The sequence below is a fragment of the Lynx rufus genome, unplaced genomic scaffold, assembly GCF_022079265.1.
Source record: "Lynx rufus isolate CCGP_SWC_20201006 ecotype Redwood Valley unplaced genomic scaffold, mLynRuf1.p SCAF_35, whole genome shotgun sequence".
In the NCBI taxonomy this organism is placed as follows: Eukaryota; Metazoa; Chordata; class Mammalia; order Carnivora; family Felidae; genus Lynx; species Lynx rufus.
Window position 1 is genome coordinate 1,192,364 of NW_025814851.1, and position 22,359 is coordinate 1,214,722.

At 36.0% G+C, this 22,359-nt stretch overlaps 1 protein-coding gene across 1 annotated transcript in view; it reads right to left on the reverse strand.

Moving 5' to 3' along the window:
* FAM120C (family with sequence similarity 120C) overlaps window positions 1-22,359 on the reverse strand; it is a 111,633-nt gene that overhangs the window by 32,481 nt on the left and 56,793 nt on the right. The window contains exon 10 of the mRNA XM_047093636.1: window positions 10,184-10,433. Coding sequence (XP_046949592.1) covers window positions 10,184-10,433 — 250 coding nt within the window. The remainder of the gene's footprint in view (window positions 1-10,183; window positions 10,434-22,359) is intronic.

Genomic DNA, 22,359 nt, shown 5'->3' on the forward strand with positions numbered 1-22,359 from the left:
GTGGTATTATTGCTCTACATGTTACATCTATACAAACTCAAGAATACACTGTCATAATTATTACTTTATATAATCTTATTTCTTTTAAAAGAGTTGAAAGAAGAGGGGTATCTGGGTGGCTCAGTTGGTTAAGCATCCGACTTCAGCTCAGGTCATGATCTCACAGTTTGTGGGTTTGAGTCCCAAGTCCAGCTCTGCACTAACAGCTCAGAGCCTGGAGCCTGCTTCAGGATCTGTGTCTCCCTCTCTCTCTGCCCCTCCCCCACTGTGTTTACTCTCTCTCAAAAATAAACACTAAAAATAAATAAATAAATAAATAAATAAATAAATAAAAGTAAATAAAAGCATTGAACGAAGAAAAGAGTACATATTTATAGTTTTGCCGTATTAACCTAATTATTTCTAGTTCTCTTATGGATTTACCATCTGGTGTCATTTTTTACTCCAATGCACCTTTGTTTCCCTACACTTTCTTTTTGCTGATATCGTCAAATATATTTCTGTTATAGGCTCAACAATACAATTATATACATATTGTTTGATGCAATTACTTTAAGTTTATTTATTTACTTTGAGAGACAGAGAAAGAGCAAGCTGGGAGGGGCAGAGAGAGGGAGAGAGAGAACCCTAGACAGGCTCTGCATTGTCAGTGCAGAGCCCAATATGGGGCTCGAACTCACAAATCACGAGATCATGATCTGAGTGTAAATCCAGAGTTGGACGCTTAACCAACTGAGCCATCCAGGTGCCCCTGATGCAATTACTTATTTTTTAAATGTTTATTTATTTTTGAGAGAGAGACAGAGTGTGAGTTGGGGAGGGGCAGAAAGAGAGAGGGAGACACAGAATCTGAAGCAGGCTCTGAGCTGTCAGCACAGAGCCTGATGTAGGGCTCAAACTCATGAGCTGTGAGATCATGACCTGAGCCGAAGTTGGACGCTTAACTGACTGAGCCACCCAAGTGCCCCTACTTTTTAAATAAGAGGAAAAAAAGAACAATGAAATTATTCTGTCTTTTGTATTTACCTACATAATTATCTTCATCAGTATTGTTTTTTTAAATATCTGAATACTGCCTGTTGTTATTTGCTTTCAGCCTGTAGAGCTTCTTTTAGTATTTCCTATAAGGGAAGTCTGCTAGCAACACATTCTCTCAGTTTATTTTTGAATGTTTTTATTTCAGTTTCATGTTTGAAACATAGTTTTACTGGATATAAAGTTGGCAGCTGAGAGTTTTATATTTAAGCACTTTGAATTATGCTGTCTCGGGGCGCCTGGGTGGCGCAGTCGGTTAAGCGTCCGACTTCAGCCAGGTCACGATCTCGCGGTCAGTGAGTTTGAGCCCCGCGTCAGGCTCTGGGCTGATGGCTCAGAGCCTGGAGCCTGTTTCAGATTCTGTGTCTCCCTCTCTCTCTGCCCCTCCCCCGTTAATGCGCTGTCTCTCTCTGTCCCAAAAATAAATAAACGTTAAAAAAAAATTAAAAAAAAAATGAATTATGCTGTCTCACTGCTTTCTGGTCTCCATTGTTTCTGACAATGGTTGTTTGTGGTTCCTTTGCCTGTGATTGGTCATTTTTTCCTTACAGTATTCAAGATGCTCTTGTTGTCTTTGATTTTCACCATTTTGATTATGATCTAGTGTGGTTCTTTTTTGGGTTCATCTCAGATGTATAAAATAATGTTTTTGTCAAATTTGGAGAATTTTCAGCCATTTTTTTCAAATATTTTTATTCCCCCCTCCTACTAGTACTCCCATTATGTGAATGTTGGTGCACTTAATGGTGTCACTCATTTCTCTGAGGCTCTGTTCAGTTTGCTTCATTCTTTTATCTCTCTGTTCTTCAGACCACATAATCTGTATTAATCTGTTTTCAACTTGGCTGCTTCTTTCTTCTGCCAACTCAAGTGTACTGTTAATCCTCTTTAGTAAACTTTTCATTTTGGCTTATTTTACTTTTCAACTTCAGAATATCCATATGGTTCTTTTTGATACTTACTCTTTATTGATATTCTCTATCTGAGGAGACACTGTCATCATGTCTTGTTTTAATTCTTTTTTTTAAACGTTTATTTATTATTGAGAGACACAGCGTGAACGGGGTGGGGGGGGCGCAGAGAGAGAGAGGGAGACAGAATTGGAAGCAGGCTCCAGGCTCTGAGCTGTCAGCACAGAGCCCAATGTGGGGCTTGAACCCACAAACCGCAAGATCATTACCTGAGCCAAAGTCGGACGCTTAACCAGGTGCGTGATTGTTTTCATTCTTTATGTATGGTTTCACTTAGTTCTTTGAACTTTTAAAAAAAATTTTTTAATAAAATTTTTGTTGGAAATTGGATATTTTAGATAATAAATTGTAACAATGCTAGATACTGACCCTACCCTTCAGCCCAGGGTTTGATGTTTGCCTGGTTGTTCTCTTGTTTTTATTTTTTAGTGACTTGACTGCATTAATTTTGTGAGTTCTATTTCTGAAATATGTAGGATGCAGCCTCTGATGTCTCTACTGAGAGTTTTCCCCTTGTTTTTCTTTTAGCTTGGCAACCTAGATGTTACTCCTGGGTCAGCTTAAGCCACTAATTGGTCAAAGGTTATGCTTAAGTCTTCTTAGCCAGTTAGATTTTTACCTTTTATGTTGAATATATGTGTGTGGAATAAGGCTGCTATCATAGTTCAGGGAATTTATACATTTTTGCCCCACATTCAGTGAGGGATAATTAGTTTGGAGGTTCCTTCTTAGGGTACTGCTGAGAAAGCATAGCTTTGGGTATTCACAATCTTCCAGTCTGGAATGATGTGTTTTATTTTAGTTTTAAATCTGGCTTCCTAGGAGTTGCCTCTGGGTCAGAGAAGCTTATTGTTCAGCTGATGCTTGGTCAGAGGTGGTATTTCTATTGCTTGTGCCAGTGAGGCATCTGTCCTGTATTGATGGTCTCTGGGTGGTTTGGGGAATGCTCTGAAGTCTGTCCCATGTCCTGTTCTGGTTCCTCCTGAGTGGGTGCCATCTAGGATATGCACACACCTTTCCTATCTCCAGAGTTTACTGTAATCCTAGGAGGGTTCTTCTTGGCTTTCTCCAAGAGGGAAAAAACCCTCTTAGGGTTTCTTTCTCTTGTTTTCTCTATAAAACTTCTGGATGCCCTGGTGTTCTGCTCATATCATGGAACTACCAGCCTCCTCTTAACTACTCATCATCAAGATACCTATGTTCTTGACATGCTGTTAGGCATGGAATTTTCCATGCTCTGCTCCAAATAAAAACAGTCCCTTTGGGTAGGTGTGGAGCTCCTCATTCTTATGCCTAGATTCTTATGGCTACCCTGAGTGGGGGGTTGGTGGGTGATCCTCTTTACCATGCCTACCTGGACATAGGGCTGGAGTTGATGAGAAATGGTAATATTATCTTTCCCAGGTGAAACCATAACCCAAGAAGAAGAGCTGGGAGAAGGGGCCCTTTTCTTCTTGGCTATATATGCCTAAGGGTTAAATGATTAAAAAAAATAGTTTTCACAAGTTGTAATTTTGCCGGAAAGAGGGTTTGTCTACCTCCTTACTCTGTCCTTCTGGAAGTCCCACCATTTGTGTTCCTTTTTTATTTTTCCTTGAGATAAAATACACATAATATTTACCACTTTAATAATTTTTCAGTGTACATTTGCAGTGGCATTAAGCACATTAAGGACATTTACACCATTACCACCATCCATATGCATAACTTTTTATTCTTCCCAACTTGAAACTCATATCCACTAAACACGCTCTATTCCCCCAACTGCAGACCCCTGGAAATCACCATTTTACTTTCTATTTCTGAATCTGACTACTCTAAGTACCTCATATAAGTTGAATCACACCATATTTGTTTTTATTGACTGGTTTAGTTCACTTAAGTATAATGTCTTCAAGGTTCAGCCATGTTGTAGCATGTGTCAGAATTTCCTTCTTTTTTAAGGCTGAATAATATTCCATTTTATGTATATATGACATTTTATCAATGCATCCATCAGTGTAAATGGGTTACTTCTACCTTTTGATTATTGTTAATCTTCTTCTGATTCCTTTGTGATACATTGTTTTTCTCATGCTTCTTTCAAGACTGTGTTTGTCTTTTAACAGTGTCTAAGTGGGGATCTTTTTTTTTTTTAATTTTTTTTAATGTTTATTTATTTTTGAGACAGAGACAGAGCATGAACGGGGTAGGGTCAGAGAGAGAGGGAGACACAGAATCTGAAGCAGGCTCCAGGCTCTGAGCTGTCAGCACAGAGCCCGACGCGGGGCTCGAACTCACCGACCGTAAGGTCATGACCTGAGCCGAAGTCAGACGCTTAACCGACGGAGCCACCCTGGCGCCCCTAAGCGTGGATCATTGAGTTGACATTTGGAGTTTTTAAACTTGAATGTGTAGGTTTATGTTTTTCATCAAATTTGGGAAGTTTTCAATTCTTATTTCCTCACATATTTTTTTAACCATCCCCCTTTCTCTTGGGTCACCTATTAGGCATATGTTGCTATGTCTGATATCCTATAGGTCTCTTTTCATTTTTACATTCTGTTCTTCAGATTGGGTAATCTCTATTTATCTGCCTTCGAATTCACTGATCTTTTTCTTCTCTCAGTTCAAAACTGCTATTCAGCCCTTTCCTTCAAGTTAATTTTTCATTTCAACTATTGTATTTTTCAGTTCCAGAATATCTATTTGGTTTCTTTTTGAATTTCTATCTCTTTATTGCTATTCTCAATTTGATAGTCACTGTTATCAAAATTTTTTATTTATTTAAATTCAAATTCAAGTTAGTTAACATACCGTGTAGTACTGGTTTCAGGAGTAGAACCCTTTAATTCTTTAAATATGGTTTTCTTTAGTTCTTTGAATGTATTTATTATAGGTGATTAAAAGTCCTTACTTACTATGTCCTACAGCCATATTCCCTTCAAGACCATTTCTATTGAGTGCTTTTTGCTTGTGTATTAGCCACACATTATTTCTTTGCAAATCTTACAATTTTTTTGGACAGTGGACGGTTTCAATAATATATTGTAGCAACTCACTCCAAGAATTGTTGTTGCTGGTGCTTTGTTTGTTTAGTGACATGTCTAGACTAATTTTGGAGAGCCTGTCCCTCCTTCAGTGGGTGGCTTGATATCCCTGCTTAGATTTTTGTTTTTATTTTTAACTCTTTATTTCATTTTTAAGACTAATTTCCTAGGCATCTCTTTTGGATCAGCATAGCTTAATGATCAGCCAACGATTAGTCAAAGGTTGTGCAGAAACATCTTGAGCCAATAAAGCTTCCATTTTTGCCAAGGGGATCTAAGTGTAGATTGTGGCATGCATTAAAATTTTAGGCAGTTATAAGTTGTGCTTTGATTTTTACCTTGTGCAAGTCTCATGTTCAGCCTAGGAGGCATATATAATTGGGACTTTCTCCCAGTTTCTTTTGAGTGTGTATATAGCCCTATGCATGTACATCTCAGATCTCCAGGAATATAAAGCAGTTTATCAAAGCCCTTTATGATTGTCTTGTTGCCCACATCTCCCAAATTTTTAGCATGGTGTATGGCAGTCACTGGAAACAGAGGTGCTGGCCTTCCCTGATATTGCTATTGTTTTTGATACTGCCCTGGACTTGAGGCTTCTTTATTTATTTTTCATTAAAAAAAATTCCTTTCTTGTCTCAAGATCAGTTAAATCATTGCTTAGTTTTTATTCTATGTTTTATCTTTTTTCCTTTACATTTATCTCTATAATAAATCCATCTGGAATTTAGTAGAGGCGAGGCCCTAACTTGATGTTTTCTCTCCAAATACCAATACAATTTTCTCAACAATTATTTAAAACTTCATCTATTCCTCATTGATTTGTGAAGCTTCCTTTACCATATTTTAAGTTATCATGTTAAGTTATCACGTGTCTAGGATCTTAATCAGTATTATCTGCTCTAAAACAATAACCTGTCAATTTTTATGCCAGTAACAATTCATTTTAGTGTAAGTTTATAAAACATTTTTCTTTGTTTGAGCCAAGATTGCTCTTGTTTTTCAATCCCAAGCTATTCTTATTCATTTGCTTTTCCGAATAAACTTCGGAATTATTCTGTCAAGCGAAAAAAAACAAGTTCTTATCTGTCTTTACTCTTTACATATTAGGATGGCACTTGGTTAACTCCAATGCCCTATTAGAGCTGATAACAAACCCACTGCTTCCTAATAGAATTAAATTATTTCTCAGAAAAGATTCCTCAACCTTACACAAAGTCTAGAAGGATGACCTTGTCAAATTTCAGGTTCTACTTCTGTTCTATTTCTCAGCTAAACTGAGAAGTTTAGATTTTATGTTAATCTTTAAGACTATTTTCCTGCCATTTTGTCTTTTAAAGAGCATAGGAATCGGGAGTTGGAGAGACTTGGGTTCCAACTCTTGCACTACCCATTACTAGCTATGTAACCTTTGCACAAGTCACTTCTCTTTGAGCCTTTGTTCCCTCAACAATAAATGGAGGTAAATAATATTTAGTTTTTAGCACTATTATGAAGATTAGTAGCACTGAACAGAAAGGGCTGACTTAGCACACTGCCAGGTACATAACATGTAATATTATAGAACCTGTTCTTGATGATTTTATGAACACTGATTATTGCCTTGTGCTTTACTAATGATCTTATATGGGTTACTGATTTATACAGGGCAGTTTCCCCCTACACTAAATGGGTTCTTAGGTCTTTTTAAAAGTAATCTTTATATCTTTTCCCCTGCTTTTAGGCAGCTTTTAAGCTATTACTTTTCATTACTGTCATTGAGGCTGGTTCTAAGAATAGGTCCTACTCCTTGTCTCACCTCCCTTATAATTTGCCACTTCTGATCTGCCGTACACTAGGAAATCAGATAGCCAAATTGTCAGAAATGTGTATATATTAAGAATAAATAGGTTGAGCAGGAAGCTAGGGGGTTCTCTTCAGGGAAAGCATATGGAACCTTTTAGACCATTACAGCCTTGTCTTGTGATAGCTATTATAGCTATTCATAAGCCATTGTTATTTTCATGTCCCTGGAGGTGTTCCAAAAAAAACCTAGAGAATCAAATAAATGGAAAAATGAGCTAGTACTATACTTCTGAGAATAAAAGTAAACAAAACATGTAATTCCAGAGTTAATATGGACAATGCAGGGCTGTGGCCCAAGAACATTTTAGAAGTTAGGAGGAATGAATCCTGTCATTATTCCTATTGGTAAGACTTACATCACCAATTTTAATCTCAAGGCAGTTAGAAAATTAACAAATATGAAGCATCTATTATGTGATAGGGCCTCCACATTTATTACCTCAATCCTCAAACAGCTTTGAGAAATAAGGATTATTATACGCATTTATGTTGAGGGAATGGATGTTCTAAAGGTTAAAGTGACTTATCCAAACTGAAAAGCTGCAGAGCCAGAATTCAAACTAAAGTCTGTCCAATTTCAAAGCTCAATGCTCTATAATCCTCTGATGTCTTGTAGAGACTGACTTCTCTGTACATAAATTTACTTCCTATATATCAGCAAATAAACAATCAGAAAGTGTAACAGAAAACAGAATTGTCATCCATAATCACAACAATATATATCAAGTACAGAACTTTAAAACACAGAAGACCTCTATGGAAACAAATTAACTCTACTAAGACATAAAGGAAGAGACCTAAATAAAGGGATGGGTAAACTATGATCTTTGGATGGGAACCCTTAACATGATAAAGATGTCAACTGTCCCCAAATTAATCTATAAATTGAATTTATTGACAAAAATATACACCAAAAAACCCAACCAGATAGTGTGGAAACTGGACTAATTCTAAATTACATGTATTAGAATAAAGATCACGTGATCCAGAAATAATTAGTACATGTCTGAAACAAGAAAGCACAGAGTAGAGATTTGTCCTATCTGATATTAAGGCAAATTAAAAACCTATCATAATTGAAACAATGTGATCCTGGCCAGAGTTCAAATAGACAATGGAAAAAAATGAGTTCAGGAATGGACTAATGCATATATAGAAACATGGTACACAAGAAAGGTGGTAATATACATCAGTGGGGAAAGAAAAGATCATTTAATAAATGGAGTTGGGAAAACTAGCTTATTATGTAAAGAAAATAAAATCAGATCCTTGCCTACAGCATATATAGAATAGATACATACTATAATTAAAGACCTGACATGGAAGGCAACGTTATAAAACTATTAAAAATGTAGAAAAGTATTGGGGTGCTTGGGTGGCTCAGTTGGTTAACCATCTGACTTCAGCTCAGGTCTGATCTCACTGTTCGTGAGTTCGAGTTTTGCATTGGGCTCTGTGCTGACAGCTCAGAGCCTGGAGCCTGCCTTCAGATTCTGTGTCTCCCTCTCTCTGACCCTCCCCCACTCACACTCTGTGTCTCTTTCAAAAATAAACAAACATTAAAAAATGTAGAAAACTATCTTTATGACCCAGGGGTAGGGAAGAATTTATTAAATAAGATCCCAAAAGCATACACCACAAGGGTACAATTTGAAAAGTGTCTGACAAAACCAAAATTAAATATTTCTTGGTGAGGGATGAAGTACATGATATCTGCAATTTACTTGAAAATGCACTGAAAACGCTGGATAAATGGATGGCTAGAGAAGGACAGATGGCCGGTTATATAGGATAAAGCAAGTTTAGTAAAATATTAATTATAGAATCTGACTGGTGGGCTTATGAGTGTTCATCATACTATTCTTCCAACTGTTCTGTGTGTGTGAAGTTATAGCAATAAAAATATTGGTGAAAAGGAAATACTTTTGTTCAACAAAGACATTGTATGTAGTTTTGAAAAACTGTGACTGGAAAATATATTTGATATACACACAGATATAGAAATGATATTTGCTATATATGTATATGTATACACACACACATTTGACAAGAAACTTCTGTAATTGGCAAGAAAAAGACAAGTAACCTAAAAGAAAATTTGCAAGGTAAATAAATAGGCACTTCAGAGAATGAGAAAACAAGTAATCTGTATGAAATAGAAGCTCACCTCATCTGTAGTCAAATAAATGCAAATTAAAATCAAAGATACTACTTGAAGCCCACTGGACTAGCGAAAGTTAAGAAGTTATATGATATCAGTACTGGCAGTACTATGAAGAATAGAAGCCCTTATGTGTTGTTCACAGGACTAGATTAGTATGAATACGATCTAGAGCAACATGGCAATATTGGGTGAAAAACCTATATGCATATTTTATAGGATCCAGGAATTCTACTCCTGAGTATATACTTCAGATAAACTGGTACAGGAACATAAAGAAACAAAGACTTCTATGAAGAGATTTCCTGTAGCACTGTTTATAATACCCAAGAACTGGAAATCAATAAATAAAATACTGTGACATTACTATATGAAGGAACGTAATCCAGCAGTTATGAGGAATGAACCATGTAGGAGTATGGATGGATATCAAAAATAACACTGAGTAGAAAAAAAAAGAAATAGAATGATATGTACAGCACAATATCTTTCATGTTGAAAAAAAAGGAAAAAAAATCGGGGCACCTGGGTGGCTCAGTCGGTTAAGTGCCCAACTTTTGATTTCAGCTCAGGTTATGATCTCCTGGTTTGTGAGTTCGAGCACCGCATTGGGCTTTGCACTGACAACATGGAACCTCCCTGGGATTCTGTCTCCCTCTCTCTCTGCCCCTCCCCTGCTTGCTCTCTCTCTCTCTCTCTCAAAATAAATAAAAATAAAAAATAAACTTTTAACAAAAGGAAAAAATCTACATATACAAACAACACTATAGACTATGGATACACATATGTCTAAATAAATACATGGCAAATGGCATGAAAGGACACACACCAAATACCCAAGAGTGGGTAACTGTGGGAAGAGAAGAGAAGTGAATAAGATCATGAATAAAGACTGAAGGAGACAAAAGCCAAATATAAAACCAAATATAAAAGTTCATGCAGGTCATGAATGAACTGATGATGACAGAGGATCATGAACTGAAGAAACTATCATGGCAATCAATTTCAGCGTTTCTGAATTCTAAGCTGAACTTCAAACGATAACCTCCCCATCCCCAAACACCATAAAAACACATGCTTAAGGGAAATGTGACAAAAGTAAAAGAGAACTGAACCGGTCACTTCCCTGTCCCATGGCTTACCGGAGTACGCAGCACATGAGCAGCAGATGGGTTGGGACATTAGCTGGATTGAGCATACTGGGGGTATCTGACTTCATACAGGCCAGGAAGGCCCGCATCCTTCTGTTCTTGTCCTCCACTGCTTTGCCGAGCCAGAGCTTCTTGAGATTTGGGCAAGTCCATTCCCGAAATGTCAGTGCAGACACCAGCTCGGGGGTTTGAGGTGACTTCCCTTTATAGGCAGACCACTCTTTGAGGATCACTGAAGGAACTGGAAAACAGAAATTGAGGAAAAACAGGCTCTAGAAAATTCCTGAGCATTTCTGTAAAATTTCTGGCCGCAAGTGACAGGATCTGTCCCATTTCAACATCTTTTTATTTTTTGTCATTAGAATTTTTATTGTTAGCAGTAGGAACAGCACTTAATAGATGTTTGATATGTGTTAGGTACTTTACATATGAATGTAAATGTCATTTACTTCTCAAAACTCAGAACTCTAATCCCGAGAGAGAAGTATTGTAACTACATTATCATAAAACACAGTGCTCTTTTTTCATTGAAAAAATAAAGGCTCAAAGTCACACAGTTAATTATGTTGAAACCCATTTAAGTAAATGTACTAGGCTAGGCAAGGAAAGAAGTCCAAGGAGGAATTACATAAATATCTGGCTTCATAACAGATTGTGGGATACTCTAAAGGACTTTAAAGAATTTCAAAAAATTCTCAAAAAAACATCTTTTAGATTTTTGAAGGTTTAACAGACAAGGAAAACATAGCTTCTGTCTACTTCTAGTATACTTCAGGCTCTTAAGCTATGGCCTGTTTTACTGAAGACATCCAGCATTTCCTCAATTACCCAAGCTAGAAACCTGGAAGTCATCCCAGAGTCCACACTATCCTTTACCTGCTTCACATCTGGTTATTGCCAAGGTCCTGCTGATTCTATTACCTTATCATCCTTTTTTATCTGTCCCCTTGTCTTTATCACAACAAATAGTACAGAGGTTCAGATCTCATCATCTTTCACCTGACAACAATTCTGGAGACTTGTCCCTGCCTTCATTCTGTCTAGTCTACCTCATACGCATGCTCCACCACCATGAGAGTGCTCTTCTTAAAAAACTTTTTAATTTGAAATATAGATTCACAGGGAGTTGCAAAGATAGTAGAGAGAGGTCCTATGTACCCTTTACCCAGCTTCCCCCAAAGATTGTATCTAAAACAATTATAATATCAAAGCTAAGAAGCTGACACTGGTATAATTGTGTGGATAGTTCTAGGTCACATGTAGTTTTGTGCAACCACCACTGCAATCAAGATGCAGAAGTATTCAGGGTGCCTGAGTGGCTCAGAAGGTTAAGATACAGAACTATTCAATTACCACAAAGATCTCCCTTATGCTACCCCTTTTATGGTCACACCCAACACCCTCCAGCACCATCTCTAATCCCTGGCAACTACTAATCTGTTCTCCATCCCTACAATTTTGTCAATTTGAGAATGTTAAATAAATGGACTCCTATAGTATGCAACCTTTTGAGATTGGCATTTGCACTTGGCATAATGCTTTTGGGATCCATCCATGTTGTTGCATGTATCAGTACGTTTTTTGTTTTTTGTTTTTTTACCAAGTAGTATTTCATGGTATGGATGTACCACAGTTTCACCATTTACCTTTTGAAGGACATCTGGGTTCTTCCAGTTTGTGGCTATTATGAATGAAGCTGCTATGAATATTTGTGTGTAAGTTCCTGCATGAAAATAAATCTTCCTTTCTCTGAGATAAATGCCCAAAAGTATAAGTGCTAGGTTGCATTGTAAGTCTATTTTAAGTTTTGAAAGGAAATGGCCAAATTACTTTCTAGAGTCGTGGTACCATCTTATATTCCTACCAACAGTTTATCGGTGATCCAGTTTCTCCACATCCAATCCAAATGAATAAAATTATTAATTTTAGCCATTGTGATAAGTATGTAGTTATATATAATTGTGGCTTTAATTTGCAATTCTTTTTAAAAAAATTTTATTAGTGTTTATTTATTTTTGAGAGAGAGAGAGACAGAGACAGAACGTGAGTGGGGGAAGGGCAGACAGAAAGAGAGAGAGGGAGATGCAGAATCCAAAGCAGGCTCCAGGCTCTGAGCTGTCAGCAGCATAGATCCCAACGTGGGACTTGAACCCACAAGCCGTGAGATCATAACCTGAGCCAAAGTCAGATGCTTAAACCACGGAGCCACCCAGGCACCCCCTTAATTTGTAATTCTTTAATGGCTAATGATGTTGAACATCCTTTCATGTCTTTATTTGCCATGTATATCTTCTTCAGTGAAATGTCAGCATTCTTTTGCTGATCTTCTAATTGGACAATTTTCATAATGCTCAATTGGGCAGTTTTCATAATGCTCAGTTTTGAGAGTTCTTTGTATATTTTAGATAGTAGTCTAGATATGTGGTATTTGTTCACCTACTGATGTCCAATTGATCTAGTACCATTTGTTAAAAAGACTATCCTTCCTCTAATGAAGTACTTCTGCAGCTTTGTCAAAAATCAGTTGGCTGTACTTGTATGGGGCTATTTCTGGGTTCCCTATTCTGTTCCACTAATCTATGTGTCTATACCACTACCAACACCACACAGTCTTAATTATTGTAGCTACATGGTAAGTTTTGTAATCAAGGTAGAGTGATTCCTCCCAACTTATTTCTTTTCAAAAAATGTTTTAGATATTCTAATTCCTAAGTCTTTCCATATAAATGTTAAGCATCCAACTCTTGATGTCGGCTCAGGTCATGATCTCACAGTTTGTGGGTTTGAGCCCCACACTGGGCTCTGTGTGGACAGTGCTGAGCCTGCTTGGGATTCTCTCTCTCTCCCTCTGTCTGCCTCTCCCCTGCTTGCACTGTCCCTCTCTCAAAATAAATAAACTTAAAAAAATAATCTTCTATATATCTACAGAGAATCCTGCTGAGATTTGGATAGGAATTGTGTTAAACCTGTATATCAATTTGGAGAGAATTGACATTTTACTATGTTGAATCTTCCAATTCAAGGAGATCTATGTCTCTCCATTTATGTAGGTCTTCACCAATTTCGTTCATCAGCATTTTATAATTTTCAGCATACAGATCTTGAACATCTTTTGTTAAATTTATACCTAAGTACTCCATTTGTTGGAGGAGTTATAAATGGTATTGTATTTATTTCAGTGCCCCATATTCATTGTTAGTGTATAGAAATAGAATTCATTTTAGTATGTTTATTGTATATCCTACAACCTTGATGAATTCACTCATTAGTTCTAGCAGTTTTGTTGTCAATTGGGATTTTCTACATAAGCTATGTCATCTACAATTAGGGACAGTTTTATTTTTTCCTTTCTGATCTGTATGCCTTCTATTTCGTTTTCTTGCCTTCTTGTGCTGGCTAGAACTTCCAGTACTATGCTGAAGAGCTGCAGTAGGGCATAACTAGACTTGCTCCTAATTTTAGGAGAAAAACATTTAGTCTTTCACCATTAAGTGTAATGTTGGCTGAAGGGTTTTTGTAGATGTTTTTTTATCAAGTTATAGGCATTCACCTCTACTCCTAGTTTTTTGGGGAGTTTTTTTTTCATGAATGGTTGTTGAATTTTGTTAAATATTTTTCTGCATCCATTGAGATGACCATATTATTTTTCTTCTTTATCCTGTTTGTATGGTGGATTACATAGACTGATTTTTCAAATATTGAACTAGTTTTGCAAAATAGAACAAACCCTACCAAATTACTATGGTGTGTAATTCTTTTTATATATTGCTGAATTCTATTGACTAATACCTTGTTAAGAACTTTTACATCTATATTGACAAAGGATATTGGTGTGAAGTATTATTTTTATGTACTGTCTTTATCTGATTGTACTATCATGGTAATACTGGCTTTGTAGAATGATTTGGGAAGTGTTCTCTCCTATTTTCTGAAAAAGATGGTATAGAATTGATGGTAATTCTTTTTAATTTAATTTAAATATTTATTGTCCACAATAAGTGCCTGATTGTGCAAAGCACTGCTGGAAATAAAAAGATTTATGAGACAGTCTCTATCTACTCTTTTTTAAAAAAATTAATTATCGAGGGGTGCCTGGATGGCTCAGTTGGTACAGCATCCAACTCTCGATCTTGGGGTCATGAGTTCAAGCCCCATGTTGGCTGTAGAGATTACATTAACAAAATTAGGGGTGCCTGGGTGGCTCAATAGGTTGAGAGTCTGATTTCGGCTCAGGTCATGATCTCACAGTTCAGGAGTTCAAGCCTGTCGTTGGGCTCTGCACTGACAGCTCACAGCCTGGAGCTTGCTTCAGATTCTGTGTTTCCCTCTCTCTGCCCTTCCCATGCTCATGCTCTGTCTGTATCTCTCTCTCAAAAATAAATAAAAATTAAAAAATAATATAAAATTTTATTATTGAAATATAATTGACATACAATGTTCTATTAGTTTCAAGTATACAACATAGTGATTTGACAATTAAGTATTTGTTAAAAATATGGTAGAATTCTCTAGTGAAACTAATTCAGTCAGATTTCTTTTTTGGGAAACTTTAAATTAAATTTTATTAATATTTACAGGGCTATTCAAATTATCTATTTCATATCAGGTGTGTTTTGGTAGTTTGTAATTTTGAGAATTGATCCATTTTGTTTAAGTTGTCAAATTTATGTGTAGAGTTGTTTACAGTATTCCCATATAATCCTTTTGATGTCTGTAGGCACTGTGGTGTTATCTCCTGCCTCATTCTTGATATTAGTAATTTGTATATTCTCTATTTTCCTTATTGTGGTCTTGCTAGAATTTCATCAATTTCATTGTTTTTTTCAAAGAATCAAGTTTTTGTTTCACTGATTTTTCTGTTATTTTTCTGTTTCCAATTCCACTGACCTTTGCTCTTTATTATTTCTTCATTTTAGTTTGCTGTAGGTTTAGCTTTCTCCTCTTCTTGTTTCTTGAGGTGAAAATTCAGAGGACAGATTAGAAATTTATCCCTTTTTCTAATTTGAGCATTTAGGACTATAAATTTCCTTTTCAGAAATTTAGCTCCATACCACAGATTTTAATATGCTGTATTTTTATTTTCATTTAGTTCCATGTATTTCCTTCTTTCCCTTAAGACTGGCTATTTGGGAGCACCTGGGTGGCTCAGTTGGTTAAGCGTCCGACTTCAGCTCAGGTCATGGCCTCACGGTTTGTGAGTTCGAGCCCTGCATTGGACTTTCCTTGGAGCCTGGAGCCTGCTTCGGATTCTGTGTCTCCCTCTCTCTCTGCCCCTCCCCTGCTTGTGCGCTCGCTCTCTCTCTCTCTCTCTCTCAAGAATAAATAAAACACTAAAGAAAGATTTTAAAAAAAGTTTTGCTATTTGACCCAAGGTTTGGATAAAAGTGCTTTGTTATCTTCCAAGTATTTCTAGATTTTCCTGTTATCTTTCTGTTGTTGATTTCTAATTTGATTTCATAGTGGTCTGAGAATATACCCTGTATAGTTTTAATTCTCTTAAATTTATTCAGGTTTGTTTTATGGCCCAGGATATGATCCATCTTGGTATATGTTCTGTGGGCATGGAAAAGAACATGCATTTTGCTCTTGCTGCATGTTATATTAAGAATCAATTGATGGTTGTTGAGTTCTATATTACTGATGATTTTCTGTCTAGTTGTTCTATTCATTATTGAAAGGGGAGTTGAAGTCTCTAATTATAATTGGGGATTTGCCTTTTTTTCATTTAAGTTTTCTCAGTTGTTGCATCACATATTTTGTGGCTCTGTTTGGTGATACACATTTAGGATTGCTAGTCTTCTTGGTATATTGACCCTCTTACCAGTATATCATGTCCCTCTCTTTCCCTGGCAATTTGCTTTGCTCTGAAGTCCATTTTATGTGGTATTAATACAGCCATTCCTGATTTCTTTTCATTAATGTTTTCATGATATATAATTTTCCATCCTTCTACTTTCAACATACCTCTATCGTTTATATTTGAAGTGAATTTTTTTGTAGACAACATATAATTGGGTAATGATTTTTATCCAATCTGTCGATGTCTGTATTTTAATTTGTGTAATTAGAACACTTAAATTTAATGTAATTATTGATATGTTAGAGCTTAAGTCTATCATTTGTTTTGTTTGTTCTCTCCATTTTCCTATCTCTGCTTTCTTTTTCTCCCTTTTCTATAGGTTACATGTTCTTATTTTAGAATTTCATGTTGATTTATCTATAGTGTTTTTGAGTGTTTCTCTGTGTACAGCTTTTCCAGTGCATTTTCTAGGCACTGCATTATTTACACCTAACTCACCAAAGTCTACTGGTGTTGACATTTTACTGGTTCAAGTGAAGTATAAAAACCTGACCTGTTATGTCCCTTTTAACCTTCCCCACTTACAATTGTCTTAAATATTTTCTCTACAGACATTGAGAACCACATTAAGCAGTGATAGTTTTGCTTTCACTGTGAAAACTCAAGAAAAGCAAAGATGACTGTATTTATCTACATTTTTGTTCTTTCCATTGTATTTCCTTCCTGATGTTACAAGAATCCTTCTGTCTATTTTAATTCCGGTTACTTAACATACAGTGTTATTTTAGTTTCAGGTGTAAAATACAATGATTCAACACTTCCATACATCACCCTGTGCTCATCACAAGTGCACTCTTTAATTTCCATCCCCATCTCCCCAACTTCCTCCCCTCTGGTAACCATGATTTTATTTATTCCCTGTAGTGAAAAGTCTGTTTCTTGCTTGGACTATGTCTCTCTTTCAATTTTTTCCCTTGTTTGTTTTGTTCTTTAAATTCCACATGAGTGAAACCATATGGTATTTGTCGTTCTCTGACTTATTTTGCTTAGCATTATACTCTCTAGCTTCATTGGTATCATTGCAAATGGCAATATTTCATTACTTTTTAGGGCTGAATAATATTCCAATATATAATCCAATGCAATATTAAACACACACACACACACACACACACAAACATACACACCACATCTTCATCCATTCACCGATTGTTGGACACTTGGGCTCCTTCCATAAAATGGCTATAATAAATAATGCTGCTATAAACAAAAGGGTACATGTATCCCTTTGAATTAGTGTTTCTGTATCATTTGGGTAAATGTCCATTAATGAGATTGCTGGATCATAAAGGAGTTCTAGTCTTAAATTTCTGAGGAACCTCCTCCACACTGCCTGCCACAGTGGCTGCATGAGTTTGCATTCCCATCAATGGTGCAAGAGGGTTCATCTTTCTCCACATTCTTGACAATACCTATTGTTTCCTGTGTTGTTGATTTTGGCCATTCTGACAGGTGTGAAGTAACATCTCATTGTAATTTTGATTTGCATTCCCCCGATGAGCATCTTTTCATGTGTCTATTGGCCATGTGGATGTCTTCTTTGGAGACATGTCTGTTCATGTCTTCTGCCCATTTAATAATTGGGTTATTTGTTTTTTGGGTGTTGAGTTTTGTAAGTTCTTCATATATTTTAGATACTAGCCCTTTTATGAAATATATCATTTGCAAATATCTTCTCCCATTCTGGAGGTTGCCTTTTAGTTTTCTTGATTGTTTCCTTTGCTGTGCAGAAGCTTTTTATGTAGATGTAATCCTAATAGTTTTTGTTTTTGTTTCCCTTGCCTCAGGTGACATATCTAGAAAAAAGTTGCTATGACTAGTGTGAAAGAAGTTACTGCATGTGTACTCTTCTAAGATTTTTATGATTTTGGGTCTCACATTTAGGTCTTTAATCTATTTCGAACTTATTTTTGTGTATAAGTAAGTGGTCCAGTTTCATTCTTTTGAATGGTGCTGCCCAATTTTCCCAATAGCATTTGTTGAAGAGACTTTTTCCACTGTATATTGTTTCTGCTTTGGTGAAGATTAATTGACCATATAATTGTGGGTTTATTTCTGAATTTTGTGTTTTATTCCATTGATCTGTGTGTCTATTTTTGTGTCAGTACTATGCTTTTTGATTTACTACAGCTTTGTAATATAACTTGAAGTTTGGAATTGTGATGCCTCCAGCTTTGCTTTTCTTATTGAAGGTTGCTTTGGCTATTCAGGGTCTTTGGTGGTTCCATACAGATTTTAGGATTGTTTATTCTAGCTATGTGAAAAATGCTGTTGGTATTTTGATAGGGATTGCATTAAATGTGTAGATTGCTTTAGGTAGTAAAGACATTTTAACAATATTTGTTCCTTAATCCAGGAGCATGGAATGTCTTTCCATTTCTGTATGACATTTTCAATTTCTTTCATCAGTATTTTATAGTTTTCACAGTACAGGTCTTTCACCTCTTTGGTTAGGCTTATTCCTAACCAAATCTTATTATTTTGGGTACAATTGTAAATAAGATTATTAATTTCTCTTTTTGCTGCTTCATTATTGGTGTATAGAAATGCAACAGATTTCTGTACATTGATTTTGATTCCTGTGATTTTACTGAATTTCTTTATCAGTTCTAGCAGTTTTTGGTGGAGCCTTTAGGGTTTTCTATATATAGTATCACGTCCTCTGCAAACAGTGAGAGTTTTACATCTTCCTTACTGATGTGGATTCTTTTTATTTCTTTTTGTTGTCTGATTGCTGTGGCTAGACCATCCAGTACTATGTTGAATAAAAGTGGTAAGAGTGGACATCCTTTGTCTTGTTGCTGACCTTAGAGGAAAAGCTCTTAGTTCTTCCCCATTAAGGATGATGTTAACTGTAGGTTTTTCATAGATGGCCTTTATCATGTTCGGGTATGTTTTCTCTAACTCTATTTTGTTGAGGGTTTTTATCATAAATGGATCCTGTACCCTGTCAAATGCTTTCTCTGCATCTATTGAAATGATCATATGGTTATCCTTTTAATGATGTATCACATTGATTGATTTGTGAATATTAAACCACTCCTTGCAACACAGATATAAATCCCATTGATCATGGTGAATGATTTCTTTGAATGTGTTGTTGGATTTGGTATGCTAGTATTTGTTGAGGATTTTTATGTCTATATTCATAAGAGATATTGGCCTGTAGTTCTCTTTTCTAGTGGTGTCTTTAACTGGTTTTGGTATCAGGGTAATACTGGGCTCACAGAATGAATTTGAAGGTTTCCTTTTCTATTTTCTGGAATAGTTCAAGAAGTATGGGCATTAACTAGTCTCTTTCTTTCTTTCTTTCTTTCTTTCTTTCTTTCTTTCTTTTTGAGAGTGAGCACATGAGTGGGGCAGGGGCAAAGGGAGAGGAAGAGGGAGAATCCCAGCATAGAGCCCAATGTGGGGCTTGATCTCACAACTGTGAGATCATGACCTGAGCTGAAATCAAGAGTCAGACACTTAATGGACTGAGCCACCCAGGTGCTCCTAACTATTCTTTAAATGTTTGGTAGAATTTGCCTGTGAACCCATATGGTCTTGGACTTTTGTTTGTTGGGGGAATTTTTGATTACTGACTCAATTTTCTTGCTGGTTATCGATCTATTCAAATTTTCTATTTCTTCCTGTTTTTGTTTTGGTAGTTTATATGTTTCTGAGAATTTATCCATTTCTTCTAGTTGTCCAATTTGTTGGCATATAGTTTTTCATAATATTCTCTCATAATTGTTCATATTTCTGTGTTTTTGGTTGTTATTTCTCCTCTCTCATTTGTAATTTTATTTATTTAAGACCTTTCTCTTTTTTCTGGGTAAGTCTGGCTAGAGGTTTATCAATTTTATTGATCTTTTCAAAGAACCAGCTCCTGGCTTCACTGACCTGCTCTAGTATTATTTTTCTGGTTTCTATATCATTTACTACTGCTCTAATCTTTATTATTTCTTTCTTTCTGCTAGTTTTAGGTTTTGTTTGTTCTTGTTTTTCTAGATCCTTTAGGTGTAAGGTTTGGTTGTTTATCTGAGATTTTTCTTGTTTCTTGATGTAGGCCTGTATTGCTATAAACTTCCCTCTTAAGTACCACTTTTGCTGCATCCCAGACCTTTTGGATTATCGTGCTTTCATTTTCACTTGTTTCCATGTACTTTTTAAATTCTTCTTTTATCTCCTGGCTGACCTATTCATTGTTTAGTAGCATGTTATTTAACCTCCATGTATTTGTGGTCTTTCCAGATGTTTTCTTGTGGTTGACTTCTACTTTCATAGCATTGTGGTCAGAAAGTATGCAAGGTATGACTTTGATCTTGAATTTTTTGAGATTTGTATTGTGGCCTAATATGTGATCTATTATGGAGAATGTTCCTTGCATACTTGAAAAGAAAGTGTATTCTGCTATTTTAGTATGGAATGTTTTGAATGGATCTTTTAATTTCATCTGTTCTAGTGTGATTCAAAATCATTGTTTCCTTGGTGATGTTCTGTTTAGATCATTTCTCCACTGGCATAATTGGGGTGTTAAAGCCCCATACTATCATTGTATTATTCCGAATTAGTTCCTTTATGTATTTAGGTGCTCCTGTCTTGGTTGCACAAATATTTACAATTGTTATATCTTTTTGTTGGATTGTCCCCTTTATTATTATATAGCGTCTTCCTTTTTCCCTTGTTACAGTCTTTCTTTTAAAGTCTGTTTTGTCCGGTAGAAGTATTGTTACCCTGGCTTTGTTTTGACATCTATTTGCATGATAGATGTTTCTCCACCCTCTCTCACTTTCTATGTGTGGGTGTCTTTAGGTCTAAAATGGGTTTCTTTGAGGGTTGCCTGGGTGGCTCAGTCGGTTAAGCATCCAACTTCGGCTCAGGTCATGGTCCCCCAGTCTGTGGGTTCGAGCCCCACGTCGGGCTCTGTGCTGATAGCTCAGAGCCTGGAGCCTGCTTCAGATTCTGTGTCTCCCTCTCTCTACCCCTCCCCCACTTGTGCTCTGTCTCTGTCTCTCAAAAATGAATAAATGTAAAAAAATTTTGAAATGGGTCTCTTGTAGGCAGCATATAGATGGGTTTTGTTTTTTATCCACTCTGCTAACCTACGTCTTTTTCTTTTCAAGTTTTTATTTAAATACTAGTTAAAATATATGGTAAAATTGGTTTCAGGCGTAGAATTTAGTGATTCATGACTTATATATAACATCCAGTGCTCATCACAACAACTGCTCTCCTTAACACCCATCACCCATTTAGCCCACTCTCCCACCCACCTCCCTACCACCCTATGTCTTTTGATTGGAACATTTAGTCCATTTACATTCAAAGTAATTATTGATAGATATGTATTTATTGCCATTTTATTACATCTTCTGGTTGTTTCTGAAGATGTTTTCTGATCCTTTCCTGTCTTTGTCTCTTTCACGTTTTGCTGATTTTCTTTAGTGCTGTATTTGGATTTCTTTCTCTTTATTCTTTGTATATTTATTAGTGGTTTTTCATATATGGTTACCATTAGGTTTGTATATAACCTCTTCTGCATATAGCAGTCTATATTAAGTTGATGGTCATTTATGTTTGAACCATTTTCTCCCTCCTCACATTTTATGTATATGTTATTATATTGCATATCATTTTTTTGTGAGTTCCTTGACTTATTTTTTACAGAAAAATTCATTTTTACTGCTTTTGTGTTTCCTACCTCTATACTGTCACTTTTGGCATCTTCTTTTTACTCATAATATGCCTTTTAATATTTCTTGCAGAGTTGGTTTAGTGGTCACAAACTCCTTTAGTTTTGTGTGTCTGTAAAACTCTATTTCTCCTTGTATTCTGAATGAAAACCTTGCCGGATAGAGTATTCTTGTCTACTGATTTTTCCCAGTCAGCACTTTGAATATATCATGTCACTCCCTTTTGGCTTTCTAAATTTTTATTGAAAAATTATGGGTTTTCCCTTGTAAGTTAATGACTTCTTTGGTCTTGCTACTTTTAGATTTTTTATCACTATATTTTATAAATTTAATTACAATATGTCTTAGTATTGGTGTGGTTTTCTTGATTTTGTTGGAGGTTCTCTATGCCTCCTCAATCGGAATATCTTTTTCTGCAGATTAGGGAAGTTTTCAGCTATTATTCAAATAAATTTTCTGACCACCTTTCTCTTTCTTCTTCTTCTAAGACTCCTATAATACAAATGTTAGTACATTTAATGGAGTCAATGAATTCCCCAAGTCTATTCTCATTTTGCATAATTCTTTTCTCTCTCCTTTGTTCAGCTTGATTACTTTCCATTACTCTGTCTTCTAGGTTACTAATTTGT